Source organism: Macrobrachium rosenbergii, chromosome 55 (assembly GCF_040412425.1).
Source record: "Macrobrachium rosenbergii isolate ZJJX-2024 chromosome 55, ASM4041242v1, whole genome shotgun sequence".
Taxonomy (NCBI): domain Eukaryota; kingdom Metazoa; phylum Arthropoda; class Malacostraca; order Decapoda; family Palaemonidae; genus Macrobrachium; species Macrobrachium rosenbergii.
The window spans coordinates 87,514,009-87,538,715 of record NC_089795.1 but is presented as its reverse complement, the minus strand read 5'-3'; the positions used below and the strand labels follow the sequence as shown (position 1 = coordinate 87,538,715).

The following is a 24,707-nucleotide window of genomic DNA, read 5'->3' as shown; positions in this document are numbered from 1 at the left end:
CTCTTTCTCTACCCCAACTTTGACATACAACAGCTGATTATTAACCTAGTACTTAATTCACTGTCTAGGTCAAGAACATACTGCAAGTTTATGGGAACACACTTGTATTGTACAATCCCTTCCTGATATGAACAGGGAGTCAAATGAGGGTCAACATGCCATTCAAAAAAAGTGCTTACTATGGAAAGAGAGAGAGAGAAAAAAAGAGAGCACCTCATATTATTTATAATAGTTTTTGAAATCAATGACGTTAGATGCGGTTCCTGAATTGGATATAAGGTCAACAAACATCCCTGATTTATTTTTAAATATCTGCAATGGCTGATTAATGATGGTTCAACTACGATGAGGGAGACGTCAGGTTTGAAGCCATGAGTGCGAATGATAAAACAGGGGAGAGAGAGAGAATTACAAAATGTTTACCTTTTTCTGGGTTTAAATCCAGGAATGGCAGCAAGATATGTCTGCATAGTAGTCATTGACGGAGATGCAGCATCACGTGCTGAAGGTGAAGACTGAGACGCTGGTACTCTAACGACTCGGGATGCTAAAAAAATAAACATTCAATTGAAGTGTATGAAACCAGAATTTGAAGACCTCCAGTGTTACATATAATTCCCCTTAAATTTGCAAAAATATGCACGAAGATTAATATATTAGGTATACATATAGTACCTGATGCAAATCAATTGGTTGTTATTCTCTAAAAGGACATTTTGGACAAAACTTCACATCTACATCAAACAAAAGCAGTAATTAAATATGTCTGGTATCAGGTGAATTCTACAGTAGAACAATTACAACCCCGATACAAAATTAATGAAAACTAAATCACAAAGAACGTAAAACAAATCAAATCAGAAAGAATGTAAAGCAAATTATGTTCTTTACACTAATTTATATAAAGCTAAACATCATTAATCTTCCTTGCGCATTACCAGGAAACTAACACTTACCTTGGCTACCGGATGATGAATTCACAAAAGCACCAGTTGTTTGTGAGTTACCAGCAACAACTGAGGATCCAACAGTAGTCGGGGTTCCATTAGCGGCTGCAGCCGCCGCTGCAGCATTACTGTTTGCTATTCGAGAACTGACTCGAATAGCCTGAGTATGCTGTTGGCCTGAGGACATACAACTTTTTGCAGTTGGTCTTGTGCCGGATACTTGGTTCGGTGAGTGACTACTTTTGTTCGGTGTAAGTGAGGAAGGTGGGGATTTGGCTGTTGCACACAATCTGGTGGGTGAGCCAGTTGATGTGATCAGAGTGCCTGGAAGTAGAAGGGGTGATCCTGGTGTTGACACAGAGGTGAAGGCAAGAGGAGGAGATGATCCTGATGTTAAGGCAGTTGCTGTTCCCCCAACAGGATGCACACACTGTGTTCCTTGGTTAGGGGAGGTAGCCGCTACGCTCTTCATTGTCACACGTGTAATTGGGGGGGAGTTCCCCGCAGCAATGGACGTGTTGCGTCTTCGCCTCCGTGCTTGCTGACGCAAGGCATGCTTGCCAGCTGCACCAGGGTATGACACTCTTCTAATTACAGCCCCATTTACCTGTAGGATTTTAAACCAATTTTTGCATTAACAAAATCAACATTAAGAGATAGAACAAAAGCACAAGATAGCTGATATAAATCTAAAAGTACAAAAGACTGATATTGAATGAGATAATTCACTATAACTAAATAATGGTGAAAAATTCTGGGTCATCACTCTTTAACCAGGGCAAAAGTAAACCATAAATTCTGTGAATGTCTGTAAAATTCTCTACCCTCACAAAATTCACCAAGTAAAAAAAATTTACTTGCTTGAACCAGACCATTATCTTTTCAAAACTCACGGAGCATGGTCATAAACAAGCCCAGATTTCTTTTCATACCTTGTGAGGCAGTCCTTGTAATAAATCAGGAGGCTCCGGAGGAACAACGACAGCAGCGTCATCCGTATGCTCCCCCAACTGATTTAAGCCACTGCTGAGAGTGTCCCTATCCTCAGCGCCTCTTTCTACACTCATCTCCCGAACTTCCTCGACATTGCCACCAGGTTCTGCATTATCTTCGAGTAACAATGCAGTCCCATCGTAACTATTCCCATCGATCACTCCGTTTCCTCCTTCTTCCCCCCTACTTAAGTGGTCCATTTCCAAATCCTCACCTGGAAAATACAGTAACTTACAGTAAAGTCTCTGTTGTCCACATTAAGAGTACAAATTGCTTAAACCCTATAGGTTCTTTTGCAGAGTCCCTTTGCTTCCCAGCTGCATTACCTTTTACTTCTCATCTATTCCCGTTGGTCTCTAATTCTTTAATATTAATTTGCTCCAATTCCCACGTCTCACAAATGAACATAAGCCTTCAGTGACTCCTTTCGATTTCTGGAGATAAGATTCAGTGGCCTCACTAAAATCACTCTTTATGACTAATAAGAGTAAAGCACACACCAAATTTAAACCTAAAAAAGTACTTAAAATGCAAAAGAAAAAATCAACAGCTGTTCCCATCATAGCAAGCTTGTAAATAGGTTTCTAAGCCTGAAACGACTTCAGCAGTAAGCTGTGATACTCCATGCCTTTTGTATTGCAATTTTCTTACGAAATTCAGACTTAATACTGAAATCAACATAAGTTGACTATTTCACTTTCCATTTAAATTACAATGCTGTCCTCACTTTCCAAGCCTACTGTGCGTCAGAGGAAGTATGACCCTTTCTCTGGCATATCAGATAATCAGAAGAAACATTCAATAACACTATCAAAATATTTCACACACTAGTTCACTATATTCGTTTATTTCCATATGATAGCCTCCATCTAAGGGACTCAATGCGAAGGAAGCAGGGAGGTAGCAAAACTCAGAACTACCAGTTTGAGTGCACATTTTAGTTGTGCCAAGTCCTTGTTAGAAATATTTTCTTTATTAGGCTAAAAAGATATAAGAATGGTTTTCCATAAAAGAGCATTTTGCATACAATTAGGAAAGATTTTTATATACATGTTTTGAACATGGATCATATCTAATTCACAATACCTAGTACAAAAACAAAATTCTTCCCCAAAACCTGTAAATATTGACTTTGCAAAATTCTGTCCTGATTAAAATAAATTTTATGTAACCAAGTTTGATATACCTTGCCTCATTTATAAAATTAGACTTAATAACCTTTTATTCATACACATATAGACTACCCTGTCTGAACTAACATTAAGTATCAAACTACTTCTAATTAAAGTATCTGCAAATCTCAAAACATCCTGCTTTTATACCAATAAGTGATTTCAAAACAATCACAGACTTTCATGATCTATCAGCATTTTTTATGGTTAACTTGCCCCTTTGAATGTTCAGGTGACACTTTCAATATCTATCAGCTACTTTTATGGTAACCTGCCCCTTGGAATGTTCAAGTGATATAAGTTCCTAGTACTATTTGGACTCAGATTTCCATGCATATAGTGGGCAGTAGCTTACTGGTATCACTTTATGCAGAAGAGGTCTTAAAAGAGTTGTGCTCAGGAGGCACCACAAGAAGCATCATCATACTCACTAGCATGTGACCATTCCCTGGCCTTGATTTTCCACAACCCCTATTAAAGAGAGTTCATTGGACAACACCCTGGCATATGATATGCCTCATCCTGCATTCATCAACTACAGCCATGCCATGAGCAAACCAAAATCGGGGAAAATGACCTCACTGACTGCCAGGCCTTCATGTTATGACTCACCATCTCCAAACAAGCTTCAAGGAGATCTATAAGGCTGCTACCAGAATATTACCTGTTCTCTCCCTTAATGCAAGTCTAAGTGCATTTGTGTCACATCTTGTTGCTTAATATGCATGAACAATACAAACACTCCCCTCTAATTGTTCCTTTTGCACTCCTGTACCTTAAGGTAAAACCACTGTTCCATCAAGCAAATATCTCTAGCCTGAAGGTGACTTATCAAATAAACTCATATGGTCAGCAGAGCTCAACTACTAACTGCCATGCTTCTATTTCCTTCAGGAGCAAGTCATCTCATAGTTTATTGAACACTTCTGTAACGATGACCCCCACCTGGTTTTCAAGGCCTGGAAACTCAGTGTTGCCAGTGTCTTCCGAAGTCCATTTTTTGGAGCTTACCTCCAGAGAGATAATTTGGTAACCACCCCTGGTAACTTCTAACACCTGTCACAATCTCCAGCATTCTGGAGACAAGCCCCAACAGAATACAGTACCATCCTTAATTCCTTCTAACCCTCTTCAACCTGCAACTATTTGCAAGCCATCTGTCTTTCTAGGCCCGGATAATCACTGGCCCCTTGCTGGAGTCAACCTGTTAGAGGTAGGAAAATATCATCATCTATAGAGTATAGTTGACATTCTCCGCTGTCCAAGTCTCTGGTGTGGTAGCAACCCAGGCCATTGACTCCTGGGTGTTAACTGCTACCTTGAAGATACCTAATTGCCCATATTGAAAATTGCAGCACAGGTCACAGTTGTAGAGAACTTTCCAAAGAACATTTACCATGCCCTCCAGGAATGGATACAGCAGGTCCAAGACCCTCGGATCCTTGACATCTAATAATTTGAGACAGGAGGTTGAAGAGCCCCTTCACAGCTGCTTCATTATCATATCAGCCAGAGGATGGGTAACTATCCTACTGTCATGAATTGATGCCTGGACTACCAATGACACCATCTTTCATGCCTCCTTTCCTCAGCAATGCACAGAAGGCTCCTAAAAACCCATCCTGTCTATTGAATATGGTAATGAACTGATAAACCACACCATCAAGTCAATTTCCATCAGCAAGGTGACAAGGAATGAAGAAAGTGAAGACAGAGCCTGCATCCAAATCACCTCTGTAACAAAAAGAGGGATAAACTGCCAGTGAGAAAAACAACCTTAAAACACAATAAAACCTCGGGAGTTTCTAAACAAGAGCCAAAATGAGTGACAGGCAGCCACTGTACTTGACAGCTCCACATCCCTTATTTTTAGGTTGACATACATGAAAATGTCAAGTGGCAGTGGCTGATGACTCATCAGCATAGATAGCAGATCAATCTCATACAGAATTGCTCAGTTCCACCAAGAATTCCTCGTGTTTCTGTGATCTCTGAAGTTCAAAGATTTCACACATCCAATTAAAGACTTCTGAGGAGTCCTCATCCTGTACAGCCACGGCTGCTTCCAGTTTATCATCATCCATGTATTAAACAAGATACACAAAGTCTTTAATTAAGTCAAGGTATGTCCTCTTAGCCTGCACTGAGGGCATCTTTAGTGTAGGTGGCATCTCCAACGTGGAAAGTGCGAGACTCGCTGACTTCTCCAAGGTCACAAGTGCCCATCAAATCTCTAGTGATGATGAGTGCCTTGTTTTGCCTCTCAATGAAGTAACTGGTCAACTGCTCCTCCTCAGCCAATCCCAAGGGATGGTAAGGACAGAGCCACATCACAAATTGCTCTCCATCATAGAATCATCGTTACAACTAGTACAAAAATGCCTCTTCCAGCGCATCTCAAGAACTGAATACTATAGAGCAGTTATGTCGAAAGCCCAACAGTCAATCGTGTTATTATGTGAAGAAGAATGTTCCCCATAAATACTCCTACTGCTGTTACAGTCCAGGTCACGATTGCCATCACTACCCTGACCATGGGTGTGGTACTTATCACTGGTTCTTTCCTAGCTGGATGTGAGGTGGCTCAAGCGCTTACTACCTCAGCAGCTCCTGGCGTCCTAGTCAGCATTTTCCTCATGGGACCCACTCTCTCCAAGGTGACTTGTAAGTCGTGGTATTCCTTGAAGACTCATTAAATGGCTGGCTGTGGATCTATGACTGCGATGTGACCAGTGTTCAGCCTCCACCAGAGTACAATGCTAATGCCTGGGCCCCAAAACAGGGATGTACCTTTGTCTACATTTATACCCTTTCTCCAACTGAGTTTCTTTTAAACCAGAGATGACGAGAGAATGAAAGGTGAAAACATAGAAACAGTATCACAGAGATCAATTATTTTCCGATACAGTGACAGCTATGCTGGGGTAAGCAGGACGATGAAGTGCCATGCCAACCAGTTATTACTCCGCGACAATCACTTCAGCTTAGCTAACTGAATAGACTTGTATAGTATAATTTCTGGGATATGACTACTGAATTCTTACAATACAACATAATCTTCAGCTATTTTTCATATGCAAGCACTGTATAAGTAAAGCTCAAGTGTGTACTTCTCTGTGCAATAAAACTACCTTTAGTCTATAATCTAAAGAGTCCCATAGTAAAAAGTAATATTAAAGTTCCCTATAAGCAAGCACATTATTATAAGTACAGTACTTTGCATATAAATACATACTGTAGTAAACGTTATTATTTTTTACAAAATTATTACATCTTTCAGAAGATGGGATTTCATTTTACCATTACAGTACAGTATATGCAAAATGTACTTGTGCAAACTAGAAATCTGCCAAATTCAAAAACAAGTAATGAGTGTACAAGGAAAAAAAATATACCAGCCAGAAATGAGTGTAAAATAGAAGACGAATACAAAGCCGTACAGATCATTTTGGCAAGTTTACCTAGAAACTTGCGTAATGGGATACACTGATAAGCAATAAAAAGAATCTAAACAAACTACTACAGAGTAAAAACTTTTCAAAAAGGGGAAAAAAATCTGTATAGAAAGTCAGTCATCATGTGGTTTGGTGATGAAGTCGTAAATCAGGAACCTGGATGAAAAAGGGGTAGCAATAGGATAAAAACTGACATGCTCCGTAATTATTACGTGTATAGCGGAAACTACTGCATTTACTAAAATGAGATATCATTTACACAATGAGAAATTTAGGAATATCTGACACCCTCTACTTCCATACAATACGTAAAGATAAAAATTGTGCCTGCAATCACAAAAGAAATTCTTTAAAATAGAACAATCCATTTAGCATTTACGACAAGCCCTTGATCTTTGGAAAAAATGTTTTATTCCTATCTATGACATGAAAACAGGGAAGAAATATGATCATTTAAAAAAAAGGCCAAGAACCTAAAACTTACAAGAAAAAAATGGGGTTGGGTTGGGGAGGGAGGGGGTATAAAATATGCAGTTTTAGCATCAACCGCCGTGTTCTGATGAGCTCAGGACAGCAAGGAAAACAAACCACTCACTAGTGTTTATTAGATGGATGCATGAAGTTCAGGGCCAAGGCCCAGGCACTGGGACCCAAATGGTTAGTCCGTGCCTTCATGACTGATTGGCTGAATTAAATGATTCCAAAGAAATCTGGAACATCAAAGATATAAATAGAAACTGAGCTTTTAAAATATACAACTAAATTTTTCCATACAAACTCATAATTCATATTGTGTCCCCATTCAGTCTCAAATGTCCCCAGATAAAACTTATAACAGAGCAATCATTCAAGCATGCTTTCTGTGGACCCAGAAGTAGGTATAAACTACAGTCGTTATAGCTCATTGAGGATAAGTCCAAAACCAACAAATAAGGGTTTGGACGCAAGCACCCCATAAATGGAGGAAATCCCAAATTGCATTAATAGCTATGACAGAAAATAATGCCCACTGACCATGTCTAGACATCCTTTACCACTGCTTGGGATCCTACCTCATGGGCACCAAAAAGGATAATGGAAGATTCCAAAGCACTACACCCACATGTACTCTTGAATGAAAAATTGCTGGAGAAACCTGGTAAGAAAAGACTGGAAAAAACAGACTGAGATCTCAAGACAGAGATTGTTTGGACATGTTAAAGTTAGGTTAAGTGTACCTTAGTTTTACCAGACCACTGAGCTGATTAACAGCTCTCCTAGGGTTGGCCCGAAGGATTAGACTTATTTAACGTGGCTAAGAACCAACTGGTTACTTAGCAACGGGACCTACAGCTTATTGTGGAATCTGAACCACATTATAGCGAGAAATGAATTTCCATCACCAGAAATAAATTCCTCTAATTCTTCATTAGCCAGCCGGAGACTCGAACTCCGGCCTAGCGAGTGCTAGCCCACAACTCTACCGACTCGCCCAACGAGGAACTGTTTTGACATGCGATGAGTAGAGATGAAGGGCAGTTGATCTGGAAAGCAACAGATACAGAAGTAATGGACAAAAACTGGCAGAAGGTCCAGAAAATCATAGACAGGGGGACTGATGAAGGGATGGAAGTTCAGGCAAGATGCAGAGAGAGCAAAGAAGCGTGGAGAGAACTCACATTACATCTGATCCCCTTAAAGGAAAAAGCTAACATACAAAACATTTACGACGATGACGAGCAGGTTGGTTTAACGTGGGGATTTGATACACATATAAAATGTAACTTATGACTAGTGGGGTTATCATGAGTGAATTAGTTTGCTTAAAAGTCAGTGTTTCATCACAACCACCAAATTCAAACTTAGGAGGGAGGTCCAGAAGTTAAAAAGTCCTATTATTATTATTAAAATAGTTTAATCAGGCCATTGAACCGATTATCAGCTCTATACGGCTGGCCCGTTAAAAGTCCTAGATTTTTGGGTGGCTCTTCCTGCCTCAGACTGAAGACTGCCAGGAGGAAGATGAGCTACTTGCACTAATCAAGACTCTGCTCTAATGGTAGTTAATTCTAGCTTCTTCTAAAGCACTTTCACTTCTTCATAAAACAGTTTGCCAGGTGGTGATGAATCACCCCTGCCCAGTACAAGCACCTTCCTCCTGGTCTTTGTAACCGCCTCAGATGCTTTTCCCTCCTTTGCCAGCAGTGAACTGATAGCCCAAGGACCAATTCCAGCAAGGTGGGTAATAGCAAGGAAACCTCAAGGGGAATCTCACAGGTGATTGGTCCCTGTAGGTGTGAGTTATAGGTGGGTGGAGAACAAGCATCCCTTAAACTTCTAAAACCTTTTCAGCCTGCAAGAAGGATGGTGTTTGGTTAAGACATCTGTGTCTGTAACCTTTGGATGTTTTTGTCTCCTTCATATGAAGATTGACATCAGTGGGGGGTGTCCAACAAAGTGATAGCAATTGGAATATAGAACAGCCTGAAAGTTGGGTTGACCACGGCATCATAGAACCTTGACTCCTCTCCACAAGCCTCCCTCTTTGCATGTTGCAACACCTGAAGGGCACAGAGCCTATCATTTCAGAAAACTACACTTCTTGCAATTCCACAGCTGTCAATGTCATCTTCACTGGAAAACTAAACCAAGCAAATCATATCAAAGGACTGGCCAAAGCAGGGGGTCACATGAGCCAAGGAACCCTTGAGTGACAGGGGATGCCTTTTTGGCTGCAGCTGGCTGTGTGTTGACATCAGATTATAAAAGCACCACTACAAGAGGGCAGGGCGGGGGAATAGCAGGGGCCCCACTAACTCATCGCAACCACTTGAGGTGGAGGAGTTGTGGCACATCCAATTCTGAGTTCTACTCCAGGGTCTCTTCTAAGAATAACTATACCCACGACTGAAAGATGATTGTCAGATTCACTTGAATCATGGGAACAGGAAGTAAAATGGGAGCAACAGGTTCAACTGAAACTGCAGTATCAAAAGGGGCAATAGGTGGCACAAGAACTGTATGCACAGGAGCATCAGCCAAGTATGAGCACTACTGGTCCAACAACAGTAACACCTCAGAGTGAGGATTGCCAAAGAAGCTGCAGTACGTACAGGAGGAACAGTTACAAGTACAGGAAGAGATTATGCAAGAACTTATGGCACTCACAAAGCCTTGTTTCAGGAAGTGGCACTCATGTAAGGGTAGCTCACAAAGTTATTACTGAAATATCCAATGGCAGAAAAAGGGGAAAAATAATTAGCAAAAGGAATAACTTGCCAATGACGAATCAAAAGAAGACAATGCTGGGCGATACATTTTTGTGGGGTCATGAATGAGATATGATTGAAAGAATTTGACTGATACAACAGAAGCTGAAGACCTAAAGGTGTTTATGAATGAATTCACAGTTATTGAGGTGAAATTAATAATAAAGAAACCTAGGAGATGGAAAACACTAAGCTATGATGGAATCACTGCAGAAGTTATCTAAGCTGAAAATGAAATGACACTTCACATACTACAAAGGTTGTTTTGCAAAATAGCAAATTTTTCAAGTAATTTGTATTTTTCCTAACATACAAACCTGAAGTTCTTTACATAGGGATTTAGCTTGCAAATGCTAGATGGAACAGCCATTTAACTTTCAGACAAGGTTGCTAACTATCGACAGGTAGGGGGAAGCCCCACCCACCTGTCGGCATGCACCAACTTTGCCTTTCAGGTAAGGTACCAGAGCGAGGGGTGGCTGAGGTGGGCCATTAATGTAAAGAACTTCAGGTTTGTATGTTGGGCAAAATGCAAATTACTTATAAAATTTGCTATTTGTTCCTACACAAATACAAACTTTCGTTCTTTACATAGGAAACTTAGCCACTGGTGTCCGAAATCAGGGTACTCTCTGAACTGACCAGCTGATTCTATCAACCTGCATCAGCCTGGAACTACCTTCCTGGTCTGGAAGAGAGAAGGTGTCCTGCACCTCTAGCTTGCTGAACATATGGGATGTTTCAACTGCTAGACTTCTGGGCATAAAGTAATGAGTTTGCTTTCACTACCTGATGAAGGCTGAAAGAACCAGTATGTGTCTGAGGACAAAAAACATCCAAACATCCAGTCAATCTACAAAGACAATGGACTAGCTACCCAGTCATGCAACTCATCTGCAATCCTTGTCCATCCAGGCCTTACCCAGCTCACAACCTGATTCTCCCTAAGTGAGAGAAAGGTGAAGAGATAAGGGAGGAGACCAGTCACTCATACACACTCTCTTGCTCACTGAATACCTTGGAAGAGATGCTACCTGTCCCCTTAGGGGAGCCAGGTACACTACGCAACTTGTTGGGCAGCCATCAGAGGACCTAAGAAAAATGTGTCCAAGGACTTGTGGGCAATGTCCCAAAAATAAAATGAGGTGAATGTGGTCTGAAATTACCACACCCCAGCTCATAACACCTGTTGAACTGACAGGTTCTTCTGGAACGCAAGAGAGGGTCCTGGTGAGAAACCAGGCTGGATGTCCTCCCCCCAACGCTGTGGTTCTCTACTGATTGAACAGTATGAGTCAGTGAGGGGGAAACTACTCCTTTGGGAATATCAACAGCAGGTGAAAGTCTGGCAGGTGGAAGGAAAGTGCCGAAGAGAACTGTCGGTGTCACTGGCAGAGTATTTCAATTTGATGACACTAGGGGGACCTTCTTACCTCTCTTCTTCCTCCTGGCAAAGTTCACAACTGTTCAGACAGCCAGACAAGGCACTCAGAAAATGGGCTATTCCTACTTGCAGTCACACCTCTTGCAAGAGACGCAGATGTGAGGATCTACCTAGATAGAGGAGAGGAACCTATTACGAGACCTGTCCTTCCCTGGACAGCACCTGACAACCTGAGGTTTCTTCTCTGAGGGTGAAGGCTTGAAGTTACTGAGGGCTTGCAGCATGATAAGAAACAACTCAACAACCATAAAAATATAATCAATACAGTATCAAACAAAAGCATGCAAAAGAAACGGCAAATCGGGCAGTGAGTCCACAAGACGTCAGTACACGATGGTGGCCAGAAGCGAAGTGGAGTGCATACTGACAGGTAGGAAGGGGCTTCCCCCACCTGTCACTAGTTAATGACCTTGTCTGAAAGTTAAACGACCGTTCCACCTCACATCCACAAGCTAAACCCTAGGTCGAGAACTTCAGGTTTGTATTTGTGTAGGAACAAAGGCAAATCAAATAACAGGCAAGCTGGATACTATTTGGCACTCAAATAATCAAATCATGTAAAATTATACATAAGTCTAGTATGATCTGTTATTCTATACACACACAAATCATGGTATGACATTGAAATTACTGTATATCTAAAAGATTCTTTATTTTTTAGTAAAGTTTTCAAAGAAATATTAGGAGACAGATGGCAGGATGGAATTATAAATGATGTCATGGGGAAATTATGCATTAGAACTATGAGATGTGAGGCTGCATATGAGTAAAGAGTTGTGGGAAATAAAGTACAGTGAGCAAATTTTATGGAAGTAAAAGCACCACAAAGACATGAGGCCCTTTGTATCATACCGTGCTGGAGTCAAGGATGAGGACACAAAATTTAGGACAGAAAAATTCACTGCAAAAATATTAACACTACTGTAAGCCAGAAAAATTTACAACAGGCCACCAGAGGCAAAATCTGTAAGGAGAGATTATAATTACTCTTCAAAAAGAGCTGAAATACTAGCTATGAGAAAGTAAAAATAAATTTATACATCTGAACGCTGATACATGAAAACTGTTCAAAAATGCCTAGCAGATTACTAGGTATTCTAGCAGAGCTGGTTGACAGCACAACAGGCATAGAAACAACAAGGATAGTATCTTGTACCTATTGATGGGTCCACAGAGGACATGCATGAATAATCACTCTGTATGTATGACAAAACACAGTGTCTCCCTAAGCTGGGGGCTAGTTGCTTGATACATCTTCTCAAACTCTTTCTTTTGAATGCATTTTCCTCTGCATTACACTTCTTAAAAAAAAAAAGAGGAAGAAAAACAATGTATAGTATTTCATATCATCACTTTCTCATGATCTTAAATGGAAAAATAAAGTCCACAGTAGTATGCATGTATGAATACATTGCCATATACAGGAAGCTTTCGCCAACTTGATCAGTTGGCCTCCTCAGCCAGAATAAACATGGAAATAATAATACATTTTTGACAGCATCTTTGAAAAATGGGAGTTATAAAACAGCATGTTCTTCTTTCAGGTACCTCCGGAATTGCTCATTAGTCTATTCACAATTCTTTGGGAATGTCGCGGCACAGTAGAGACGGGCATATTGGTCGTTTGTCTTACTGCTTGTTGGGAATTTGGAGGTTCTTCAGTTTTGGAGACCCGACAGGCAGTAAGACAAACGACCAATATGCCAGCTCTACTGCGCCATGACATTCCCAGAGAATTGCTAATATACTACTGAGCAATTCTGGCGTTACATGACATGAAAGAATAACAGGCTGTTTTATAACTTTCATTTTTCAAAGATGTCGTAAATGTATTATTATTTCTATGTTTATTCTGGCTGAGGAAGCCAACTGATCAAGTTGGCGAAAGCTTTCTGTATACAGCAATGTACTCGTACATATATACTACTGCAGACTTTATTTTTTCAAAACAATGTACACCTGGGGACATTTCAGGCCGAATAAGTGGGCATAATATGAGAGATGGGGTTGTCATGAAACAAAGGATATGTTCAAGTTTAAGAGTCTTAGAAGAAAAAGTTGCAACACAACTGGAATTACTTGCTCTGTTCTAAACCTGCTGGATATATAATAATTTGCTAAATTAATACTGTATTACCAATAGCAAGGAAGGGAATGACAGTTAGCACTACTTAAATTAGGGAAAGGGACTGCCTATTATCAGCAGGATGGGAAGATCAGGTTCTACACAAAACACTACTGAGAACAGAAAACTAATGTGTAATTTTAGAAGGTAAAGAGAAATCATTTTCTATATACAATGAGAATAATAAAGTTTGATAGGATAGCTATGCTCTGGTGCAAACTTCTGAAAGCCAATCTAAGTATCTGGAGAACATTTAATTTTTGTCATAAAATAGAACAGACTTTACAATTTTTTATTTTAGTTTTTTATTTCTACAAGTACAAACCCTTATTTGAAATATAACATAATCTGCCAGCACAAGAATAAAGTAAAAAAAAAATCAGTAACTGATCACTTTAGTGTATCCTTGGAAGACAATTGTTCACACTGAATTTTAATGTCAGTTCCATAAGGCTGTCCTCTACCAATCTGAGGTCAAGGCACAGATCATTCATATTAGCTGACTTTTGCCAGACAGGGCTCTTGCACTCCATTAATGCAAGCTGCTTTTGAAGAGGTAATGATGGAAAAGAAATGTCTGTTGGCAAGCTTTTGTGGGGGCAATACCATGCTTTATAATCAACGTCAATGCTATAACTTCGGGGCCATGATGAATGACTGAAACATCAGTGGAACACAGACACAATGCAAATTAATAGAGCAATAGTTGAATTATCAAACCTGAAGTATCAGGGGGCATAACCAACACTTTACTTTAGCCTTAGCATCCACAGACCATGAAACAATACTGTATCACAAATCCCACTGTCCAAAAAATAAAATATCCCTCCAATCAACCACCTCATGGTAGAGTATCTCCCCACATGGCAAGCATTTCAAAAGAACTATTATTAAAGAAGAATATAACTCCATGACTGCTTCCAATACCAAGGACTTCTAATTACAAAATTATCCTCAATACTTAAAACCTAACAGAAAACAAATGACAGAGGTACACACATCTGGCCATATAGGATGATGCATGAGGACAAGTGGAAAAGATCCCCTACAATCCCTACCACAGTATCCATTAAGCCGTAAACCCAATCCTCAATTCTGGACAATTTACTCATTACTCCATGAGATGACAAAACCACAAAAGCCACAAAAGGAGTAAAAAATTAAATCAAGTATTTTCCTTAAAACAAGTGATGTGGGGCATTGTTCTTCAAAGTACATATCACAGAGAAATGTTTTTATTGGTGCATGCATCAGTCCACTGGCTTAGTAATACCCGCATACTGAGCTCATGCTTTATGACCGCAGACATCATACTCAAAATCCTACTTTTTTCTTGTCTTTATGACAATCTTAAAACAAGTCATTTACATATTTTGAAATATGATAGTGTAGGAGGTTATGTCCTTTACCTCTCTGATGCTGCTCCAACACAGCAGCCATTAAAGCAGATTCCATTGGGCCTCATAGGTTTGCTTCTCCAAGGGGACACACTTGCACAGAATTGTTCTATCACACAAATCACCTACAGTCATGAGAAAAAAATGCAATTAGGAGCCTATTCGGAACAGCACTGGCTAAAAATTTACTTCTACAGGCAGTCCCTGCTTACCAATGGCATCGGTTAATGGCGCTTGGCTTGCGACATCGTTAACCAGATTTTCGGGGCCGGTAAGCGGTTTATTGACATCAGTAAGCGGTTCATCAGCATCAGTATGCTGTTTATCAGTGCTGATAACTGGTTACCAGCACCGATAAACTGCCATTAAGCAGTTTATCGGCACTATTATCGTCAATTTTCAGTTAACAGCACTCGGCCGGGAACTGAACCCCCGCCATTAACCGGGACTGCCTGTACAACGAAAATGAAAACGAACCTATGCTGAAAAGTTTGCATGCCAAACTAACAACCACCATAGCAAGATTATTCATGTGATGCCACTCTAGCAGTGTGCTTAAAGTCTTACTGAGTCATATGTTTGAAAGTTTATTATTTACATTTTCATGAAAACTTTCAACTCATACTCTCAACTGACTTTCTGGGCCTTCACATTTGGCAGTGAAAGGAGGAGGGACCTGTTGTGTCAATGCTGCAGACTGTCAAGTCTTGCATACAAGTCAGGAATATCTTACAAGAATATTTTGAATGTGTCAGGGGTTAAATCATCTTATAAATCAGTTTATCAAGGTATACATTTAACCCTTTAAATTCAAATTTACAATATCTTATTCTCTGCAAGAAACCTCACACTTCAATAAATAACTTTTGAACTTACATTAAAAGTGTGAAAAATTATGGACAAAACTTATATTAATGTACAAGAGCAGAATAAAAAAATCTCAATAGCAAATGCTGCTATGACAAAAATGACATAAACAAAGATTTTAAAAATTACGAGCCTTACATTAAAAGAACTTTTGATCATGATTAAAATGGCAACCTTAGTAAAAGTATATACTATATATTCATGCACAGCACTATTCACTGTCTGAAGTTTGTGTGAGAAGGAGTAGAAGGGTAAATACAAAAATATTAACAAGCAGTAAAAAGGTTAGTATGGGTGAAAAGATGCATCAGACAGTTTTGAGGGTACTAGTTCATGACAAGAGAGTGGAGGATGTTATTTTGGTGAATGGTGTGAAATGTGTACAGAAAACCAAAGCTTTTGGGAGGCAGGAATGCACCAGTGTTGGCTACATGCAGCACTGGAATGGGAGGGTAAAGTACCAGGGGTTACGGCAAAAGAACAAGACAGGTGCGTGGGGCAGCGCGTACAATATGGGATCGTTAGTAACTTGTAGATGAGCCTTCTAAGTAAAGTACTCAATGTGAAGCAAAACAAAACCTGCAGTTTTATGTATAGGTGTTTCTTCCTTAATTCAGTAGTTAAAAAGATAAATGTAGCAATGACTAACCCCCCAAAAAATTTTGTGACTCCTATCTGGTCAGTACAAAGTCTGGTTGGTTACAATAAAAATCTTGCTGAGCATACCTTCACCAATAAATCTTGAACTGAGTAACAATGAAACATCAACTCAATACTAGGTTGCTCCAACTTTAGAAGAAAAGAACCCGTCAAATTATTTCCATGACAATAAAAATTATAATTTACACATTTTAAATGTATACACTGCATATCAACATTCACTTTCTTTTATGCATACGATGCTTTTACAATGACCTAGCAATGAATTAATTTAATCCATGTGGAACAATTTATATGGAGGAATAGAGATTTGGCTTTTTCACTGAAAAGAGAAAAAACAAATGGGTTTCTTGGATAAAAATTCATGTATATGATATCCATTTTCAATCATATTACCTTAGCCACATCACAATACAAATCCCACTATATAAACATATTCCTTCCTATATTAGCCGTCCCTCACTAAGGAAGCAGTCAAATTGGTAAACTTTTTCCTTTTCCACTAATATTCCAAGCTCTTCCCATTTAACTTGAGAAGACTCCCTAGCAAAACGGAACTGTCACTGCGACATTCATCCTTAAACTGTAAAGCCATGGATGAAGGCCATGTACAAAAAAGTGTATCTTATATTTATAATTATAAAATTTATACATCAAACACTTTTTACGAAAGCTCCCTTCTCAATGCTGAGTTAAGTTATGGACAATCTGTTACATTTAACAAGAAAAAAACAAAAGCCATCTTCATTTCAACAGTTAGGGACAGGAAACAAAAGCAAAACTTCTGGATAGCCTATGCTAACATGGAAAGCCTTAACAGCACTGAGAGAGTGGGATCCTGTTACTGGCACACTTTAAACAGATCTTTTAATAAGCAAGTAAGCAAGCAACCATTCCAGAAAACGTTAAAGACTGGGTAAGTTCAATTAAGGAGTAGATTAAGCCGGGGCAGAACCTTGCTTTAGCAGTAGGCAATGCAACAACCTGCTACTTGTCGAGGTATCCTGCTTTCCATAAGCAGTTTAAGCTCGGCCTGTTCCTATCCAGTATTTCAATACGCTCCCGGTATTTTAAGCTAGACAGGCCAGGATATATTAAGTTATACAGAAGTAGCTTCGCCGCTTTTCGTAAGACACGGTAGCTGGGCTTCTACTACGGTCGCCTACGATACCTCAGCTGTCAGCATGATCAATTTTAACAAATGGGCAGGGCTTCAACGGCTTACCTATCGCCTAAAATGACAAAATTTACAAAAACAAAGTCGTACATGTGACTCCACCTTTTGGCATACCAAACTCACGATGTAAATTACGTAAAACAACGTAAAATATATACTGAACTGAAGCAAAAACAACTTATGACCCAGGGCACGAAAACAAATATTTCGCCCGATACCAGACCACCTCTCACTGACATATGGGGAACAACTCACACCAGCACTGATTTAAAATCACGTGGCACGGGATAATAATGAGACCTCCATGAACACGGAATACTGTGAGTAAATCCATCGGGGGAAAATACAGGTAAAAGAGTTTCCTCAGAGGGAGAAAGGCAGGCACCTCCTCCTCCTCCCTAACGTAAAGTCCCAAAACAATCGCCTCGATTAACTACAGTTTCTGAATACAACTGGCACTGTGCATGCACGGGAGACCCCCACCCGAATTTATTGGTCCATCCGGCATAACACCTACTTGTGGCATAACAGCGAGCGCGACATAATTGACGTGAAATTCGCTTAGGACAACTTCCTAATGTCAGCCATTGTTGATGCGTTGTACTAGTTCCCCACAAGGCCACCAGGGGAAAGGAGTTGCATCAAATATCGTACAGACGCTGAAATGTTGTCGTACGTAATCTCAAATATTTCCGCACTAGGTGATGCATGCAGTTGTATTTCACATAGGAAAACGAAAGATAAATCTTTAAAATACGCTTATCAGTTTCGTCCGCCAATGGACCTCTTCTTGGAGCTTTCGTTTCCTTAATAAGCACTCCAAGAAGAGGTCCATTGGCGGACGAAACTGGTTGGCATATCTTAACCATTTACATCTTTCATTTTCCTATATGGAATACAACTGAATACTATAACTTCGTGTGTAGGAAGAGTACCAGTATTAGGCAATGCATTCTTTACAGTAAACATACTGAACTATCATATACATTCTGATACGGTCTGAAAATATCTTCTACCTGGATGATTTAAGTTTTGATTTTCAACTGATATCCTATTTAAAGGAAAGAGGGGAAACGGATGTGCGAGATGAAATACCAAATGATGGAAAGATTACGGTATTAGCATAAAAATAATGGAAATTTATAACACAAAAATGGCCTAAATTTACATAAAAATTACGGGCAGATAAAGCTGAAAAATAATAAGTTAAGTTAATGCTATCTAAGTAGCAAATTTGTCTTAACAAGCCGATCATAAATGGTACACGTCATCTTCAAAACAGAAAGTCACAAACATTCTTTTCATATTGTACGTAAGTTTCCTACTCATGGATTTGTTATGCTAAAACTTCAAAACTAGAAATGCAGAATTAATAAACGAAATACCATTGACTGAACCATACCACGAAAATACAGTATAAAGAGATAACGAACTGAACTCTCGTTTCCCTAAAAAGCTTGGGTCAGTGATGAAAGAAATCTATACTGGATTAGGAAGGCATTCTGTCATCAGAGTCTTGCTTTACTCTAATACTGAAATTAACCCTAAGATTATTAAGGTCTTTGGTTTATATGAGCTAAATGCCAGTGAAACGAAGCATTTACATAACAAGAAAAAACATTCCTGTCTTAGATGAGGATAAAATATAGTAAGAAATTATAATCGCATTGATTATGATGAATGAATTACGTGAGCTTAGTCACTGAGTAGTTTATTGCACATTAAAGATACATCCAGCTTTGAGAAAATGGCGCCAAACTTGCTCTAGATACTTTCCTGGAGTTCTTTTCGGTTTTTGTGCAGTAACCGATTGGACAAGTCCCCTAACGTCCTTTCGTAGCCAAGGCTTGATGGATGAAATAAAAGGCAGATTATCAGGCAAGGAAAATAAAAGAGGAAAACAATTCTGATATATATATATATATATATATATATATATATATATATATATATATATATATATATATATATATATATAATCTAAGATATATGGTTATAAACAAAATCAAGATATTAGAATTACTGTCGATATAATATAAGATGGTATATTCTAAATAAAACTAACAAGATATCTGTCACTGCCAATATATATATATTTTTTATTTGGATGAAACCTGCTGGGAAAGCTTTTACATTTACACGCCAGGCTCATCGAGAGCATGTCAAACCCTTTTACATCTTGCACCAATTACTAACATCTTGCACTATCCAGACATTGCGGATTTTTCTTTCCAGTACCAGCTCTGTCTAGGTCTCCCCTCTTCCTCCCTACTAACATTCCCAGCTGTGTACTTTTGTCCTGGTCTTTCCACAGGACCAGACCATCTCAAAACATATTCAGATCCAGCCTTTTGCCTGTGATAACCTTTTTACCCCTTCTGTGTATCTCACTCTTTTTAACTATTCTTACACCACATGTACATTACAAACTATTAATTTCAGCAACTTCAACCTTTATCCTTCATTATGCACTCAGGATCCACATTTGACTTCCAAAAAGGAGGCTTGGTTCAACAGTCCCTTCTTAAATTGTAATAGACAAATGAAGTCCCTTCCTACAATCTTTAGCACACATTTTGATACCTTCCTTACTCACCTATTCTGTGTCTCGCCCTTTCTTTCTTCCTTCCATCATCCGTTACATTTCCTCCCATATACCTAGGTGAATCAGTTTCTTCCATTCTTCCAACATCCATATCTGCATTTGTTTTCCATCTTTCTAGTTCCCATTTACCATCACAGCCTTGTTTCTGCCCACAGTTACTCTTAACTGTATCCTCTTGCAAACACTTTCAGACTGTGTCACAAGTGTCTTCAGTTTCTCTACACTGTCCCCAGTCAGTAAAGTATCATATACAAATATCAGCCATCCTGCTCATCACTCATTATGTTATAACCCAATTTTACACCTATATCTAATTTTCTTTCTCTGATTTCTCCCAGCTCTTTAATCCATAGTGGTATTAAACAGCCATGGATACACAACATACTCTTGTCTCAGGTCCACTTTTGCCCAAAACCAGTCACTCTCCCATCTACATAGTCTAACACAAGCTTCGTTTCCATAATTAAAAACTTAATCGCTATCAACATTCTCTACTGCACCACATGTCTTCAGTACTCTCATGTTACCTCTATTAAATCTAATGAGCCTCTTCTTGGTCCACTTATTACGTACATTTATTCCTTTGCTTTCAAACTTCTCACATAACTACTTCGTAATAAAACCTTGATCCAGACACCATATTTCCTTGTCTGACCCCACGCTGTTCTTCGTCTGTCAGTCTTTCTGCAATCCGTCATACTTTCCCAATTAAAATCTTACTAAACTCCTTCACGGATATGCTATATAACATTACGCTTCTTTATTTATTGTAGTTTCCTCTATCGTCTATACCCATAAACAAAAGAAAATTCATTTCTCTCACTTGTTCATTCAGTATTTCACATATTCAGACATCCTTAGAAAATTTATTTAACCACTCAAGTCCTAAACAGCCATTTTCCACAAGCATTCTCAGCCTTGAAACAACTTTTTCCACTCCTTTGATACTCAGCTCGCCATTTATTTTACCTTCCACATTCATAAACTTTCGAAATTCTCGCTCCACCGACCCAGAACTGCATTCACTTCAGGCACCGTCTCTCCAGTTTCATCTTGTTCTCAGTTTTATTCGCCCATCAACCTTTATGTCTGAATTTACTTCCTCGCAGAACAGTTTGTATTCTCCCTGAAATTCTTGCTCACATCCGCCTCTCTTTTATCATCACTTTCCCTCCCACTTCGTTACCCTGTCCATCTTCTTCTATACCTTTAATGACCTCCTGTGTTTATGTCTCTCTTAATCCTTTTCATATATATATATATATATATATATATATATATATATATATATATATATATATATATATATATATACACACACACACACACACACACACATATATATATATATATATATATATATATATATATATATATATATATATATATATATATATATATATATATATATATACTATGTATGAAGGGTTAAATCGGTGTCTCAACAGCTGTTGACCAAAAAATTATATATTGAAATAATTATTAAGCAAACACTAATAAATTTCTGGAGGTAATTGATATGCTATAATGATAACTTAGAAACGATTTTTGTCGAGTTCAAAGTAATTGGTGTCATCAAGTGTTGCGATGATAATAATAATACTATATTAGCACAAGTGATGATATGACAATGTATGGTGCTGGGGAGTACTTTTAACAGTTATCGTACCGACACCTTAAATTTAGAAGAGAGCCACAAAGAGAAAAAAAGACAAACAGTAAGCGTTTCCCACCAAATGTCACGCTTAAATATTACCAAGATTTTTTTTACGTTGATGTTTGGTGCTATTCATATATGCAAATCTCTAAACATTTATGCCACATACATTCACAAATGCCGCAAATAACGTATTTATATCACAAAGGCGGTCGTTAATTCTGGTTTGTTTACTATTATTGGCTTGCCTGATGTACAATAATATGTCATTGAGACAATATCAGCCGTTCCCGGAATGTCATAATACTATTAGTGAGGTAAAATTCAAACCATCGGAAGGTAATGACAACCTTCCGTGTCTGCGAATAGCAAAAATAATAAGATATTTCAAACAAGTTTACAAAAAATGTTATACGAAAAGTCTTGATCGAAAATACTGATGGTATTAAACACGGAACGGGCGAGCACTGTACGCAATGATTAAAATAAAACTGCTGTCTTTTTTTGCAATTCTCTTTTTACATCGATTAAAATGAGCTAGTATTATTTCTTAACTATGCAAAGTCAGACAAAGGCGCCATCGTTCATCCGTAGACTGCTATTTTTTTCTGTGCCTTGCCATACAGCTCACTCAACTTTAAACATTCTCTCTCTCTCTCTCTCTCTCTCTCTCTCTCTCTCTCTCTCTCTCTCTCTCTCTCTCTCTCTTCTCTTCATTTACGTATACTTTGGCAATTTTTCGGTAAAAATAATGACAAATTTTATAGATCATTGTTCCTGAGTATGATCAGACATTAAACTTATACATATATATATATATATATATATATATATATATATATATATATATATATATATATATATATATATATATATATATATATATATATATATATATGTGTGTGTGTGTGTGTGTGTGTGTGTGTGTGTGTGTGTGTGTGTGTGTATGTATATGAATGAATTTTTATCACATCATCGTGATTCATATACAAGCATCAAGCCACAAACGTCCTTTAATATCCAATTCGCTCTAACTCGGAAATAATATATTTTCATATACGTTACCGAAGGGGAATTTTTTAGTTGATAATAAGTTCGTCGTCTCGTGGGCTCGAACCACGGAAGACAAGAACGCAGGACTACATTGTGTGTGAGTGAGTTTAATGTCTGATTATGCTTGGGAACTTTGATCTGTAAAATCTGTCATTCTTTTTACTAAAAAATTGCCAAAACTCTCACTATTCTCTGCAGTTTCTCTGCACTATCCCCAGTCAGTTTTGTATCGTGACTCATCTTATCCCACAGCTTTGCATCTATAACTACTGTCCTTTCTCTGGCTTCTCGTATCTCTCATTCCATAACTAAGTTACCAAATATATGAAGCATGCACGGGGAAATAACTCACATGCCTCACCTCTATCATCAAAACTTTAGATTGCTCTCAGCAATTTAACCTTCAGTACCATAATTCCCCAAGACCCTGCACATGGCCTCTATTAATTCCAGCATTAGTTTTTCCTAGGTCCATTTATGCCAATGACAGCTCTTTCTCTTCCCTCATAAACTTCGTATCACTATTTTATGACAGTCACTTGGTCCTCACCCCTTCTTCTTCTTCTTCTTCTTTTTCTGGTCCAGGAATGGAAGTTGATACGAGTGAAAGGGAATATTGTTGAGAGTCTGGAACCGTTCTTTCCTGGCTGGGTTTAGAAAATGGGAGGAGTGTTGCTAAATGATTTCATTGTTGGTAGGCGATGAACTCCTCGAGTAAATCAGAAAGAAGAGATTCTTGTGGGAATGTGTTTAGAAAGAGGCTTGATTTTTGGAAATGTGTAGCTTTCCAAAAAGAGATTATTCATCAGTACAGCCAGGAAAGAGAAATGGTGAGAAAATAAGTTTGTGAAATTAAGAGTAAGCACAGAGTAGAAGAAAGAGTAACATATTAGGCGTGATAATGAAAATATGGGTTGCTGAAGGTGTATTTAATCACTATTTGGCTGAAGAAATTAACGCAGACAAAATTAGAAATTGGAAAAGAGAAGATTATGAATCTGGGACCGTAAACGTAATTAAGACAAGTGAGTTTGGTAAGAAGGAAGAGAAAAGAGAAAGTGGATGGAATATAAACTAGGATTAGAGACAAGGAGACAGAAGAGGAAAATGGGGATTCTTAAAATTCTTTGATGGGGTCAAAATGTCAGCAGAAAGTGTGTATGGGTGCAGGAGGCCAGAAAGAATGAATAAAAGCAGTAAGTTCTGATATGCAGAAATGGGAGGTTTATTTCAAAGAGAAAGTATATGAGACTCAGTTGTAAACATATCATGAATAAGTGTATGGATGGATGCATACGACAGTCAAAAAGAGAGGAATAAGAAGACAGGTCATATATATAGGAGGAAGAAGTTGGTCAAGATCTTTAAGGAGAATAAGGCATTCTAGACATTCTGCAGCGAAGTGAGTGCAAGGGAAAAGTCTGATGAATGAATGGTCTCAGAACAAAGGCTGTACCTGAACGCAGTACTGAATCAATGGTGAGAGTTATGTAAATATTTGTTGTATGTGGAGGATAAGAAAAGAGACAGGGCTGAACGACTCTAGAGTAGAAAGTATTAGTATAAGCTTGAAAATGCTTGCTTAAGTGACTGTTGCAGATATAAGAATAGCAATTAAGATCTCGAAGAATATTAAGATAACATATTATCGAGGGGACTGCCGGCGAGATGCTGCAGTATGGTGGTGATAGTTGCTGACCGTGGTTTGTAAGGCACTTCTGGATGAGGTAAATGTTCCTGGAGAATGGATGAGAGGAATAATTACTCTGATGTTTAAGGGTACAAGAGGTAGAGGCAAATAATTGAATTATAAGAGCATGGTGTTACTTAGTTTACCAGAGAACATATATGGTAGGATTTTAATTAAGACGAGAATGAAAGGAAAGCGTAGACGTTAAATGAAGATG

General features: G+C 38.6%; 1 protein-coding gene across 16 annotated transcripts in view; it reads right to left on the bottom strand.

Moving 5' to 3' along the window:
* Window positions 1–18,106, bottom strand: part of Asx (Additional sex combs) — a 34,799-nt gene extending 16,693 nt beyond the window's left edge. For 3 of the 16 annotated variants that reach the window (XM_067099361.1, XM_067099369.1, XM_067099373.1), the window contains exons 1-5: window positions 18,003–18,106; window positions 7,163–7,277; window positions 1,880–2,154; window positions 957–1,554; window positions 424–547 (exon numbers count right to left, since the gene is read on the bottom strand). In XM_067099361.1, the coding sequence (XP_066955462.1) occupies window positions 424–547; window positions 957–1,554; window positions 1,880–2,140 (983 nt within the window). In that variant the 5' untranslated portion in view covers window positions 2,141–2,154; window positions 7,163–7,277; window positions 18,003–18,106. Of the gene's footprint in view, window positions 1–423; window positions 548–956; window positions 1,555–1,879; window positions 2,155–7,162; window positions 7,278–14,793; window positions 14,907–17,740; window positions 17,899–18,002 lie in introns of those variants that run through there. The other 13 variants (XM_067099368.1, XM_067099372.1, XM_067099357.1 and 10 more) reach the window with 11 other exon arrangements.
* Between the last annotated feature and the right edge of the window lie 6,601 nt (window positions 18,107–24,707).